Source organism: Haliotis rufescens, unplaced genomic scaffold, assembly GCF_023055435.1.
Source record: "Haliotis rufescens isolate VD_foot unplaced genomic scaffold, xgHalRufe1.0.p SCAF_7, whole genome shotgun sequence".
Taxonomy (NCBI): Eukaryota; Metazoa; Mollusca; class Gastropoda; order Lepetellida; family Haliotidae; genus Haliotis; species Haliotis rufescens.
Genome location: NW_025964361.1, coordinates 11,719,527 through 11,734,397, shown reverse-complemented (window position 1 = coordinate 11,734,397; position 14,871 = coordinate 11,719,527). Strand labels below are relative to the sequence as shown.

The window sequence follows — 14,871 nt, the reverse complement described above, 5'->3', positions numbered from 1 at the left end:
AATTTCACCCAGCATTAAAAAAATCACATACGGCTTTTTCTTAAATTCTTACGGTTTTTTACTTCAACCACTGCGGAAAAAACATAACCAGCAAAACAAAAAAAGATGTCACTCAGATCTGCCGCTGGGACGCTTGACGTCACCAATTGATGTGTCGCATGTAACTGTTGTTGCAAATAACTTTGGACGACCAGCTGTAACGTTAAGAATGTATTCACTGGAGTGCGCTATCGGGGACCCACACACTATAACCATACACGAAGCTCTGTCACTCATATGACAAATGGTGATCTATACAGCATATTTCAATGCTCACTGCAACTGCACTGTACGAGTTGTTGCCACAAAGCTTCGGACTCATTTTAGGTATTTGGGTTTAAAAATACGTCATGTCGGGGTTCACAACACGTCGTTCGGGATTGTTCTGGTTCATTGGTGACAGATGCGAGTGGTGACGATTGGTCAGGATTATCGACTTGTCGTCTTTTGATTGGTTATAATTGCGAGCTTCTAATGTATATTTCTTTCTCGGCTTCTTGTATAATATACAGGATCACTTCTCGTAGTCGAGCTGACGTCTTTGATTCAAGACTTGTAAAAGAGAAAACACAGCTACATTATCGCGATGGACGACATCATATTACATCACCCTTTTATTCTTATTCCAATTATCGTGATTGTAATTATTGGACTTATTGGCGGATGCATCTACTGTTTGTGTTGTAGTGATAACAACGAGTACGGGTAAGTACAAGACGACTTTGATGCAATGGAACGCCCACATACTTGTGGAATTCGTGCATACTCATGGGACAAATTCCACTTCGATGGGTGGTTTGGTCCATGAATATGCCTGCATTTCTCGAAAAGGTCTTGTGGAACAACACAACACCAAGGATGTTAGTGGCATACCAGCTATTGATGCAAGCAGATTTCCTGTGATAATTCGCACATATGTAACCCATTAAGGTGAAACTAATTGTAATTAATATGTGGTTTCGTAATAAGAACATGACGGACATAAGTGATGTTTTTTATTTTATTTCATATAAAAAGTAGAAACAAATATATCAGGGGGGAATGATCTCTTTTCACAAGAGTGACTTCCTGGAATGCCCCCACTCCCATCCCAAAATACAAGTAACATTCTTTTATGACCCCCTGCCCTAATATAGTTGTGATTCACGCGGAACAAAATAGCTTATACCTCAATACCCGGAAATTGGTCAACGCTTCCATGCCGCACTGCCATATGCTATAGGAGAACTGGGCAAACAGAGCGTCTCACTGTGATCATTGTGCCAGACTAATAAAAGTAATTAGTGTTTATTCTTAATGTTTTAATATATATATTCATAATGAGTAACGACATTTCTTATGTACACATCTCGTTATACTATACCAGTGTGAAACAAAGGAAACGGGTTTTCAAAATGTGTATGATGTCTTTCCTAATTTTACTCACATCATATTATCCATGTACAGTGTATCTTTCTCAAACTAGACCGCCTCCGTGGTAGAGCGTCCATCCGGAGAGCGGAAGGCCCGGTGTTCAATCCCTGGCCGCGTCATACCAAAAGACGTTAAAACATGCTACTTGTTGTTACCCTTGTTAAAACAATGACAGGTCAACACGTCAAATAGTTGTTACTTGTTTCACGCCACACTCAGCAATTTTCCATCCGTATGACGGCGGCCTGTATATAATTAAGTCTGGTCCAGACAAACCAGTGATTGGCATTATGAGCAACGATCCGACCCGTCAGGGTACACCACACGCTATCCAGTCCTGAGCTCGACCACCCGATCCATTACGTCTTATATAAATTGTGGTGTTACTATGAGTAAAAGTTCAAATACTAATTTGTAATTTGTTTGTTTCGGATGTGAACTCCAATTCAAGTGGCGATTTGCTTATGAATCTTAGCTGATACATGTATATGGCGCATTTGATATTGGTGCCATTTGACAAATTTATTTTTCGACATTGCCATTGCAGCATGAGCTATCACGACCTTTACTATATTGGTTCGAGACCTACCGTTGGATATTATTTTGGAAGTAAATCCTGACACAAACATATACCAGACTCCTCAATTTCGTGAAACCAGCGTTTTTCGAGCATTTCAGCCAATCTTATATATCTTCTCTTTTCAGAAGTCCTACACTTACAAGTGTAAGAAAGAAATATGGCTAGTTGTAAGATATTTGAAAATGTCTGATATATTTCATTGCAATATTAAGTTATACTTACTTTAAAATTTGACATTCCAGTGGGCGAAAAGGGAATATGCATTGTATGTAAATTTGCTCATTGCAGAGAACTGAAGACTGTCAAAAGAGTTAAAGAGTTATTTTAATTTTGTAAAATAAAAGTGAACAGTTTTCTTCCACAGAAACCGCAAAGTGTTAAAAACTGAATCATTGATTTGATGTGTAGCAGCAACATAGTGAAATTGAGAATTCGCCATGCCAGTAAAATAAAGTTAATGCAAAATAATAGTCGTTTTAGTAGGAAAATAACATAAGTATTCAGACTAGAAATCTGCAAGAATATTCGCAGAAACCACAAGATCCAGAAAACTGAATCTCCATGACGATGTGTAGAACCGTGATATTGCTGGAATATTGCTACACGCGGCATAAAATCACATGCACTGACTCACACCGATAACGTGACTTATGAATGTTCACACCATAGACTTGAAAACTTTAACATCTCACTCACCGTTGACAATACATCAAGGTAACAGTGTATATTACAGAAAATGCTTTGTCAAATGTAGTGATAGTGTCCATTATAAAAAGTATATTACATTGAGGTCATAATTACCCTCTCACATCAAACAGAGCGCATTACACAACAAATTTACTAACACACTTCCCTACGTGATGGGGACCCCCTCCATGGTCTAGTGGTAGAGCGTCCGCCCGGAGAGCGGAAGGTCTGGGGTTCGATCCCCGGGCCGCGTCATACCAAAAGACGTTAAAAGATGGTACTTGTTGTTACCCTGTCTGGCGCTCGGCATTAAGGGTCCAAAACAAGGACTGGTCGGCTCGGAGTCAGTATACTGTGTCTGAGTGGGGTATTCATGTTACACTGCGGCATGGTATCCCAGTGAGCTAGCACTATAAATCGGCATCAGTCCGGACTAGTACAAGCAGCCACACAAACACATACACGAACATGCACGTCGCTATATAAGTGCAATAATCTTGGACGCGACGTTAAAACCCATTTCACCTCACCTCCCACGTGATTGGTAGTATTTACAACATATGGAATTTGGGTGTACCTGGTGAGCGTGTTTCTTCACGGTTACTAAACACCTAGAGATTGCAAATAGTGAGACATTTATATCTGGATCCAGATGCCGGGTATTGCATCCCCTCATCTGTTCCTCGTTCAATATCCGTTTGTCCGCGTGTCACACTACTGGCGGCTACACATCGTCCAGTTGGCGGATTTGCGCAGTACATGCAAAATTTGAATAGGGATTCCAGATCGAAAAGAAAACCCGAGCAGGTTTTTCTTATTTAAAAAAAAAAAAATGTTTCCGATCCGGAATCCTTATTCAACGGTATCATGATTTATATCCAATCGAAACTGAAGGGATACAGTAGCCACGGGTAGATTTATATCAGGATAGTTCCTGCCGCTCTATTGTGCAATGCGATAATGAGGGTACTTTTTAGACAACTTAATATTTTCGAATGTGTCGTCGCTATATGGCTGAAATAATGCCGATGCGACATTAACTCACTCACTCACTCACTCACTCACTCACTCACTCACTCACTCACCCACTCACTCACTCACTAAGGGAGATAACGCTCAAATAAGTTCCTGCCATGTTTGATGTTTTCTATTTCTATGTCGGGGCGGTCGGGTCGCCAAAGACCCGGGTTCGATTCCCGACATGGGTACAATGTGTGAAGCCCATTTCTGGTGCCCCCCGCCGTGATATTGCTGGAATATTGCTAAAAGCGGCGTAAAACCTTATTCACTCACTCACTATTTCTATGTAATACCCAGTTGTTATGCTCTAAATGATTGACTTGATACGATACACTATATATGATATTGCTGTGTTGAGGGTATCCTAGACAAGAATGGCAGTTATTTTAAATTAAATCTATTTCCGAATTTTCACTATGATTGCATTCCTCTCCTACAGGAAACTGAACATCAACACAGGCGAATACGACAATGATATTCCTGAAGGTAATGAATTAATTACACTGTTTGTTCATGTGAGATTTATAAATATAACACCCACATGGTATGTTTGAAATGTGATATCTTTGTGTTGTTGTTGTTGTTCTTCTTCTTCTTCTCCTTCTCCTTCTCCTTCTCCTTCTCCTTCTCCTTCTCCTTCTTATTATTATTATTTATTATTTATTATTATATTCAGTTAGGATTTCGACTTCAAAGACCCTTGACTTACACGGGATGGATGCCAACAATGCGAAGTCTGAACTGGAATGGTTTCTGGAACGAAAGGAACAAGGTACATGACACTGGATTTTTGCGTTCGGTGATCACGTGACAAAGAACACGCAAGGACAAAAGGGCTACTTTCAAACTCAAGTATACATCATGGTGACATCTCGATATTACCAGCTGTGTGTGTGTGTGTGTGATTGTGTGTGTGATTGTGTATGCGTAAGCATGTGTGTGCGTATGAGTGTGTGTGAATGTATGTGTGCGTGCGTATGAGAGAGTGTGTGAGTGTTTGTTTATGTGTCAGTGTGTGTGTTTGTGAGATTGTGTCTGTGTGTAGTGTGTGTGTGTGTGTGTGTGTGTGTGTGTGTGGGGGGTTATGTGTGAGTGTATGTGAGTGTCTGTGTGTTTGTTAGCGTCTGTGTGTATGTGTGTCTGTGTGTGTGTGTGTGTGTTTGTGTATGTGTGAGTGTGTATGTGTGTGTGTAACTGTGTGTGTGAGTGTGTCTGTGTGTGTGTGTGTGTGATTGTGTCTGAGTGAGCGTGTGTGTGTGTCTGTGGGTATGTGCGTGAGTGTGTGTGTGTGATTGTGTCTAAGTGAGTGTGTGTGTCTTTGATGGATGTCTGTGTGTGTGTGTGTGTCTATGTGCCATTTAACATGGATACCTCACTCAGAATAACTCTGTGTACTGACTCCGACCCGTCCAGTCTTATTTTATCCCCTTAATGCAGAGCGCTTCCCTTTAACGGCGTTTGGTATAACGCGGCCAGTAGATCGCACCTTCCGCTCTCAGGGCCTAACGCTGTATCCACTAAACCACAGAACAATATGCTACTGTATTGTAAATTCAATATGCAATATAATCATGAGAGGCGGCACGATCGCAAATTTTGAATTTAATTAATTACTGGCGATCAATAATGCAACGATAAATAATTGTCATTATAAACTAAATTAAAATACACTTCTTTTTTAAGGTCCTTTTTGTTCAACGGGATCTGGATGCCTTTAGAAAATTGTAAAATTGTTAGAAATTATTATGGCCTTTTCACTTGAAAACAAGACTTTGTTCTTTGGACACATATTTTGAAAATTGGGTACAACAATTAATGTAGAGGAAAGGCTAGATTCAAAATGGTTTTTTTAGCTGCTTTTAACATGAGCAATTTCTTGAGGATGTATATGGGAAAGCACAGACGTATTGTAAAACACTGTCTTTGGTCACAGCGAGGGACTGAGTGAGTGAGTACAGCTTTACGCCGCTTTTAGCAATATTCCAGCAATATCACGGCAGGGGGACACCAGAAATGGGCTTCACACACTGTACCCATGTGGGGAATCGAACCCGGTCTTTGCGGTGACCACTAGGCTACACCGCCGCCCCCTTAAGTCACAGATTTCTTCGCACTTTCCCGCAGATCTTTTTATCTATTGATGTCAGTGACACTTTTGACCAAAATCAGAATAAGAAAGAAAGAGTTTTCATTCATAAAACTGTTTGAACATTTCCTACAATATTTCATATATTTCCATAACTCTAAGGCACGAATCTCATTATCCCTCGACGTTTTTCTTTCAGAACGAAAGTGGTGTAATGGCAGCATGACACTGACAATCATAACAGGGAAAGGTAACCACAGCCCCCATGGACACCCCGTTCTGAAGCCGGTAGTCAAGAAATACCTGGAAAACAAGGGCGACACGTGAGTAATCATGTACCTTTTACACACCTCCTCCCTTAATCTAACAGGGTCTATATACTGTATTTGCTATAAATAGCTCATCCCTTGTCGTTGATGGACCGCCCCGATGGTCTAAAGGTAGAGCGTCCGCCCGGGGAGCGGAAGATCCGGGGTTTGATCCCCGGCCGCGTCATATCAAAAGACGTTAAAATATTGTACTTGTTGTTACCCTGTCTGGCACTCGGCATAAAGGGGCTAAAACAAGGACTGGTCGGCTCGGAGTGAGTCTGAGTGGGGTATTCATGTTAAACTCAGTGTGCTAGTACTATAAATCGGCATCAGTCCAGACTAGTACAAGCAGCACCCACAGCCACAGCCTCACAGCCACACACACACACAAACACCCACCGACCCCCCCCCCCCCCAAAAAAAAAGAAAAGAAAAAAAGGAAAGAAAAATAACACCCAAAAAACCCCAAAAAACCAACAACAAACAAACAAACAAAAAACACACACTCACACACACACACACGTACGTCACCTCACCTTGTCGTTGACCCGATGATCGTGGGCTCATTCTCAGATTCAATCCTTGTTCCGTCAGCACCATACCCGTGCTCGTGGGTTACCCCAAAGTGGTTTACGTCCTTGAATACTCTCACAATATCATTCCAGAGAAGTAGTAGGCTCCGAGAGGAACAACAACGGGCCTGAATGAGTCCTAGTGAATGTTCACACTTTGCTGGAATGAATCGAACACATTGTCGTGGCGGTGGGGTAGGATACACGTTACAGCGTTCGCTTTAAATTAGAACTCTGATGATGAGTGAGTGAGTTTGATTTTACCCCGCATTCAGCAATATTCCAGCAATATGACGACGGGAGAACAGCAGAAATGGGCTTATCACATTGGGTCTTGGGCATGACGATACCCACAAGGCTACCCTATATCACATGAACTGGTGACATGTCTGCTTAGTTTCATTTCCTAATGAAATATCAATCTCATTAAAATCAGATCTAAGTTCTCGCTATCGCTAAACAAAGATCTGAAGACATCCAATTATGGGTCACGTCAGACCGACCTTGCGCGAACTTTGACCGACCAATGGATTGACCAATCAGAAGGGTGCTTTCTCGTGCTTTACGGCACTAATTTCCAATTGGCGACTACGCTTCGAAACATATTTTGACACATTATCGGTTACAAATTGGAAACCTGAACAAAAGGACATTCTGGAATGGCTAATAGATGGTCTAGATTGTATGGATTCAGTCGTTTAACCCGTAACTATCGTTCGGAATACCCCGTGAATAAAGTTTTCTTGGTTGCATGATTAGAAATCACATTCCGACTGTCACTTTCATGATCTGGTAAGCGACACTCTGATTGGTCGGATGAAAGGTCGGTCTGACTTGACCCCCTAATGGGATGTCCTCAGATCTTTGTTTAGTGGTAGCTAGAACTTAAATCTGATTTTAATTAGATTGAATGAAATATGCAACTGTTTTAAACTGTGTACAGTAAAATATGTTCATAACGAACACGCTTATAACGAACTGACGGATATAATGAACTTATTTTTTTCGTCGCGGCCATTTGCTGTATATATGCTGTATACATGTATATGCTCTACCGAACTACGGTTATAACGAACTAAAATAAGTTGCCCCTTTGTGTTCGTTATAACCGTAGTTTACTATATATAAAATAGATAGAACATTTGAGGTTTAACTTTCCTCTTTATAATAACCAATATATCATGTCGGAGTGAGCTAGAAATAGTCGTCACGCATTGTATCCATCTAGGGAATCGAACCAGGGCCTTCGTTGTGAGAAGCGAACGGTTGATCTACTAGGTGTCATAGACCCTTAGATTAACAAGACAGTTAACTAGTAATTGTTTTATTTGGTGTGCTCATTGTGTTCTTTTTATATTTCAGACATAATGTAGATCCCCAAAATACGGGTCGTCTCTTTGTTCAGCTACTATGATGGTGCTGTAACGGTGTTAGAACCTACACCGAAACGTCGCTCTTAATTGTAATAAAGAAGTTGTTCATCCATAAATTCTTATCCTTACTTACTATGATGTAGTTTAAGGAAGGATTTTTCGCCTCCTCCGTGGTAGAGCGTCCGCCCGGGGAGGGGAAGGTCCAGGTTACCAAAAGACGTTAAAAGATGGTACTTGTTGTTACCCTGTCTTGCGCTCGGCATCTAATGAAATTATGTGGAGACATTTTCTGATGATAGTATTGATACTTTGTGTATTATAAACAATAAATAAAACATTTTGTCACAGTCATCCTTTTTTTGTATTAATTTTTAAGTTGTATTTATTGTGTTCAAGGAACTACTTTTCCTGTCACTGAAACAATACGCTTACCACAGTTTCATGTTTCCAATAACTTTCTTTGTATTTGTAAAATAAATGTTAAAAATACGTTTTTGGTTTATCTGTGTTGTGATTACGTATCGACTTCCAAATAGAAACAAAGTGTTCACCTAGAAATATATACAATATTACGCAAACGAATTCAGTGTGAAACCAACACACAACAAAGATATGTTATACAAATAAACAATTTTAGAATGTATTATAAAATTAACTAGGTTTACAAATAAATACAAATTAATAATGAATAAATGTAATTTCAATGGCAGTAGACAATAGGATGGCAGTATATAATTTCAATGGCAATACAATTATAATGGCAGTGATAATAGCAACAAACTCAGTGATACACAAAGTACGGGTACACAAAGTAGGTGATCTAGGGTGCTTTGCAAGCGCGAATCGCCTGCAAGTGATGTACAGCGATTCGCGTTAGAACAGTGCGCTAACTTTCAGCAGCTTGCAAGCGAAACAATCGCTGGCTGAGGTCGCTTCGTTCTCAAAATAAAATGGCGGCTGACTTTGACAGCGGTACAAGAAGTTCTTGACTGGATCATCGAGGAAATGAGCAAAGGTAGCTAAAACCCCATCATCCTCAGTCTGCTCCACATCTTCAAAGTAATCATAAATTTCATCAGCTCGTCATCGAGCCTCTTTTATTACGTTCTTCTACGTCAAGGCAACCAAGCGGTAGTTGCGCCACCATTTTGGAAGAGTGCGCTTGCGCTTCGAACTGTTGCAGACCCCGGAATGAGCGAATAATTTGCGATTCGTGGCTTGCAACCCGCCCCTAGACTACCAGTTGTCGGATTTTCATTTTTTTGGAAGCATCGGTGGCTGAGGAGGTTAGACAATCACATTCCTGAAAGCCTAACAACAACACAAGACACCAACCTACACAATACGTAATGATCCAAGTGAAAACTTCAATGTGCATATGCGGAAAATATATCCCCTTATGTACAATACTTGAACAATCATCAAATTCACATCAGCAATGAATGACTTTTACCCGTGTTGAATGCAGAGTGTAACGTGTATTTATAGGATATTGCAGAGGTCAGCTTGTGACATATCATATTGTGTAGAAATACCGAGAGACAATGCTGTACTTAAGTTGGCGAATACAACCAGGTATTTCTCACGGCCTCGTAATGTTAATGTCACGGTTTGTTTGATACCAAGTTCTTTTCAAACATGATCTGTCGTTGCTATCCATTGCTAGTAATAGTCGCATTTTTAAATGTGTCATTGAAATGAAGTTCACAATGCATAAACACCCTGGTGTAAACAACTATGACAATACATGTAGCTGCGCATGGACTTGCACACTACTTGATATTTGAATACTGTGCAGAACATTTTTTATGTCTTACCAACTGCACCTGTCACCCACACGCTAAACAGTTAAAGATTGATGTGACGGGACTAAAGAAGAGAATGTGATTAATCAAATGTAAGAGAATGCGTCTTTTACAATAGATCTATATTAAGTCACTTCTCTACGGTCTCTCTCACGCCCCACCAAATCATGTGAAGTTTTGTCTTACTCATATCGGTTATATTTTCTTTAGACATTTTGTCTACAGATTAGCTGTAACTGTTGTGAAATTGTTATATTGCTGCATTACCAATCCACAACATTATGAAAACGGAATGTGCTAGCAGGTGGACTTGTGTTTAACTATAGGCTGTTGGGGTCGTAATCGGTACTCACTTTAATACATGGCGATAACATTTAATGGAAATATGTTCTAGCACAACATTTCTGCAATGTGTTTGTTAGTTTGTTTGTTTGTTGTTTAACGCCGCACTCAGCAACATTCCAGCTATATGACGGCGGTCTGTAAATAATCGAATAAGGACCAGACAATCCAGTGATTGACATCATGAGCAATGTGTTGAAAAAATTGCAATAATATGTTATGAAATAGTATCGCCTATGTTACAGCATGATGTTCTTGAATAACATTTTAAAAACATTTCAATTACATTTCATGAGATCGTTCCTGGCATAACATTTCTGCAACATGTTGAAAACACTATAAGAACATGTTATGAAATATTTTCGCCTATGTTATAGCATGATGTTCTTGAAAAAACATGTTAAAACATTTAAATAATATTTTGAATAATTATAAAACATTTACATCTTATTGGAATGAGTTTACATGTGTATACACAATGTATTTAAAACACGATAATAACAATGCATTAAATATGTTCTGGCAAAACATTTCTGCAACGTGGTGAAAACATTGCAATAACATGTTATGAAACAGTATCGCCTATGCTATAGTATGATGTTCTTGAATAACATTTTAAAAACATTTCAATAACATTTCATGAAATAACTTCTGGCATAACATTTCTGCAACGTGTTAAAAGATTGTAATAACATGTTATGAAATAGTTTCGGCTATGTTATAGCATATTGTTTTTGAATAACATTTTGAAAACATTTCAATAATAGTTGTAAAACGTTAATAAAATGTTTTCATGAAAATGTTTTTGAAAAACTACAATGAAACCTTTTTGAAAATGTTATGTGTTAGCTGGGTATATATCTATATATCTATATCTATAACAACATCAGTAGCAGAGCCATTAGTGATGTCATTTGATTGTGACGACATGGTAACCTATGACGTCACCAAGGTCTGCAAAGCATTGTGATGCAATTTCATTTCAATTCGTCCCACGTATAGCAATAATTAAATAAGTGGAGTAAGCTTGATCATGAACCTACATTATATAAAAAAGAGCAACCTTTCATTCATAAATACGCGTCTAAGTTAAAATGTATGCCTTGGTATTGTGACGTCATAATTCTCCTAAATGTTATGACGTCACGTAACTATATGTTACAACTTCATGTCCGTTATTCAGTTATGGCCTGATGAGACTCATACATGTACGTGGTACGAGTTGAAAGCGCTAGCCAATAAAAAAACTGTGTTCAATCTAACTCCACCTCTTTAATTATTCGCGTGACATTTGTGCGACTCATAGCCGTCTCTTAATATTTATGCGTCAAACTCCAAAAAGAGGCTATCCCCGCAAGCTTTCAAAATGGCATCGGAGCATCGCCGTGTCCTCGAATGCGTTTCCGATGCGAGGTGAGATAAATCTATGAGTTTTCAGCGTTGTTCCGGTCGATTTATCTTTGCGGAAACGATGACTGGCAGCCACCCGACAAGTTATAGGGAAGTTGTTCACCGTAACTAATAATTTTCATTCAAAACTGATGAGCGAATATCGCTTATCAACTATTGATTTTATCGCAGCTACCATGACGATTCAGTACGAAGTACTCGTGCTTTTTCTGAATACAATATTGATTTTTTTCTCGTCACATTATTACTACATACTATCATATATAATTCATATACATGTATATAGATCTATATATATATATCCTGGGTGTCGTTGTACAAAGCGATATTAGCGTGTCGGTGATCGTAACTTCCATACCTTAACATATGGACAGTCTGAAAATTAGGTCTAAGGTTGTTTTGTACAACGGCGGCCGGGAACTAATATTTATACTAATGTAGGTCACATGGTGATAACATATCGACTTTCAAACAATTACATTTATTTTGGTAAGAATATACATATTTCTAGATGGGAAATGGACTACATATATAAAGCTAATATGAATGCATATACTGACATAAATAAATAATGTATAAAACAGTTACAGTTGTTTTAATTTATGCTTTATTGGATTCTTTTTACGATTTATATTCATACACAAAATAAAAATCAATTTGGGGACTTGAATGAATTTCAGTCCTTGATTTGTGTGCTGTAAACAAGTATGCCCCTGTGCAAAGAATACTGAAATAAGGGACAATTCCATCCATATTTGCATGGATTGTGGCCACAATACCAAGGAAGCCCCCCTTGATCCTATATGCCAGAACGTCATAGTGTAAGAATTTACAACTATCCACTATAATAATATGTGTATTAATAAATGTCATAAATCAAGATTGCATCATAATTAATTCTTTTTACTTTATTTATGAAACATTTATATTAAATCTGTATTATTTTGTTTGTAGTGTGAGGAGAACCTGGTTCCAGGAGGAGGTGTGATGGACATGAGGTTGAAGGGAATGATCATTCCACACAGAATGTGGGGTGTGAGGCACAATTTGAAATAAAGGAGATGCAGGTCCATGTTGAACAATGGGAGAACCATATACTCAATAACCATCTGGCTCTTGAGAATTTTGGAGTATCAAGAACTAGAACTGACCCGTTTCATGCAATATCATATTTCATTACTGACTGTGATACTTTCAAGTGATGTTTATATTTTGATCAACCCAGTGCCACCAAAATGTGTAGCATGTATTATGTTTGTTCTGACACTCTTTCCTTGGCTGGAAGACCCAGGATTATGCTGTTGACTGCACTGAAATAGAAATTCAAATCCCATCGGCCTTTGTCCTCAACTCAAAAGTTTGATACACTTTACAAAACTAGCTGCCCACTCTAAAGCCTGATTGGTATAGCCCCTCACGATGCTGTGAACTGTGTATCATGTTTGTCTACAGCTGGTATATCTGATGCTGAGATGACAAAGCTGTCTCAATATTCCCCCTTTCCTATTTAACTGTAGTCAGCTTTCAACCGAATAAATAGGAGAAATACAAACCTTAACATCCTTGAGAGTCCATGTTGCAGAGTTTTCAAAACTATCAATCAGCTATGGACAGTTCCTTGATTATGGTTTCCCTTGCACACTCTTATAGAATTGTGCTAAAATTGCTTGTGAGAGAAAAAAATGTCAAATCGTTTGAGACGCAAATATTTTATTACACAATGTACATATATTGTATTTAAACTGATGTCCATAGCACTGGTTCGATCTTTCTGATGGCACAGAAACAGTTTGCTGTAGAAACCCTCACTTCAGATAAATCTGAAAAAAATACATTGAAGTTGTGAAGATAAACATGCAGATGTCAATTGTATGAATGCAATTTAATAAGTGTTCTACTATTATACACTTCAAACATTGTGCCGAGTCACTTTGACTTTTTAAAACATTTTTTTTATATAATTTGCATTAACTGCATGGTCTGTTACCCAGAATTATTGTTGGAGTTTAATGTAACTTCCATACCCATTGATACAAATTAATTTGATTAATTGAACATGAATACGACATATTTATTTCATAGTCCTTGCCTCTTAGTTATGTGGGATTTCACATGAGTCGGGCCACAGGAATCCTTTGGACGACGCTGGAAATATAATGATTACTAGATACACACATTCAACTATGAAACAGAACTGAAGTTAATGGAAGATTTATGGATGATCGTGGATGATTAGGGTTTATACCAAAAAAACTATTTAGATCTATAGCCAAAACCATTTGCATTTATGACGGTTGCAATATACGTGACACAGTATAAACTATAACCTTAATAATAATCATATTAGATTTAGAGACTACCGTAATACCCCAAAACACAAGAATTAAAATTAATAAAATATAGCGCTTACACACATTTAAAGGGCTGGTTATCAGTCATTATGGCTGTCTTAGCCCATTCATGTTACGCCCATCAATATTAGTTCAAAACAACAGCATATGCCATGAAAGGTAACGTGACATGTCAAAGTGGTCATTGTTATTTAGTGTAAAAGCACACTATACGTACTTTTAATACTGTTGATGAACCCATCGCTGTTGTAATGGAATCCCTTGTTCAACGGGGAACTCCCCGCGCTCTCAGATTGACTTTGAACCAAATTCTTGACGAAGCTGAACGAGACATGCGAGACGAGCGATAAATCACTTCCGGGTGTTTGCTCTGCCGCCATGCGGGGAAAACCTCGTTTTCGAGTTTGACCTTGGGGTCATGCATAAATATTAAGAGAGGTCTATGAAGAAGAGAATGAACTATAACCATCAGGATATACTGTGCAAGTTAACGTGGACTTTAATGACTATGAAAATGACATGGCTGGTAAGTCAGATTTTTGGTCCCTTGACATAAGAAGTAGAGACTACATGTATGTACCTAAACACAGAATGGGCTATGACCAGACTGACTCGTGCAAATATAAGAAGTTGTGATATTATATTCAAATGACTCTGTCCTTATTAACATGGAATGTACGTGGGGTCCTCCATGGTACAGATTATATTTGTATCACCTTATCAATGCCAGCTGACCCAGTTGCCTTACAAGAGCACTGGCTATCGTCTGATAAAGTAGACTGTTTAAGATCATTTCAAAAGAGGAAAGTTATTCCAATAGCTATAAGCCCGGATTATGCAATAAGTGTTAAATTGTCACAAACAGGCTACTGTGATGTTTAT

At 38.6% G+C, this 14,871-nt stretch overlaps 1 protein-coding gene across 1 annotated transcript; it reads left to right on the top strand.

The window, feature by feature from the left end:
- Window positions 1-356: 356 nt before the first annotated feature.
- Window positions 357-8,451, top strand: LOC124114850. Its single transcript, XM_046475639.2, has 5 exons — window positions 357-744; window positions 4,179-4,225; window positions 4,416-4,511; window positions 6,025-6,148; window positions 8,071-8,451. Exons 1-5 carry the CDS (start codon window positions 626-628, stop codon window positions 8,120-8,122), a joined length of 438 nt encoding a protein of 145 aa, XP_046331595.1. The 5' UTR covers window positions 357-625; the 3' UTR covers window positions 8,123-8,451.
- Window positions 8,452-14,871: the final 6,420 nt, after the last annotated feature.

Bases quoted from the DNA above. Each gene is read 5' to 3' on its own strand.
- LOC124114850 (XM_046475639.2), top strand. From the start codon at position 626: ATGGACGACATCATATTACATCACCCTTTTATTCTTATTCCAATTATC. The intron at 4,512-6,024 runs GTACATGACACT...TTTTTCTTTCAG, and splicing joins TCTGGAACGAAAGGAACAAG to AACGAAAGTGGTGTAATGGC. The intron at 6,149-8,070 runs GTGAGTAATCAT...TTTATATTTCAG, and splicing joins CTGGAAAACAAGGGCGACAC to ACATAATGTAGATCCCCAAA.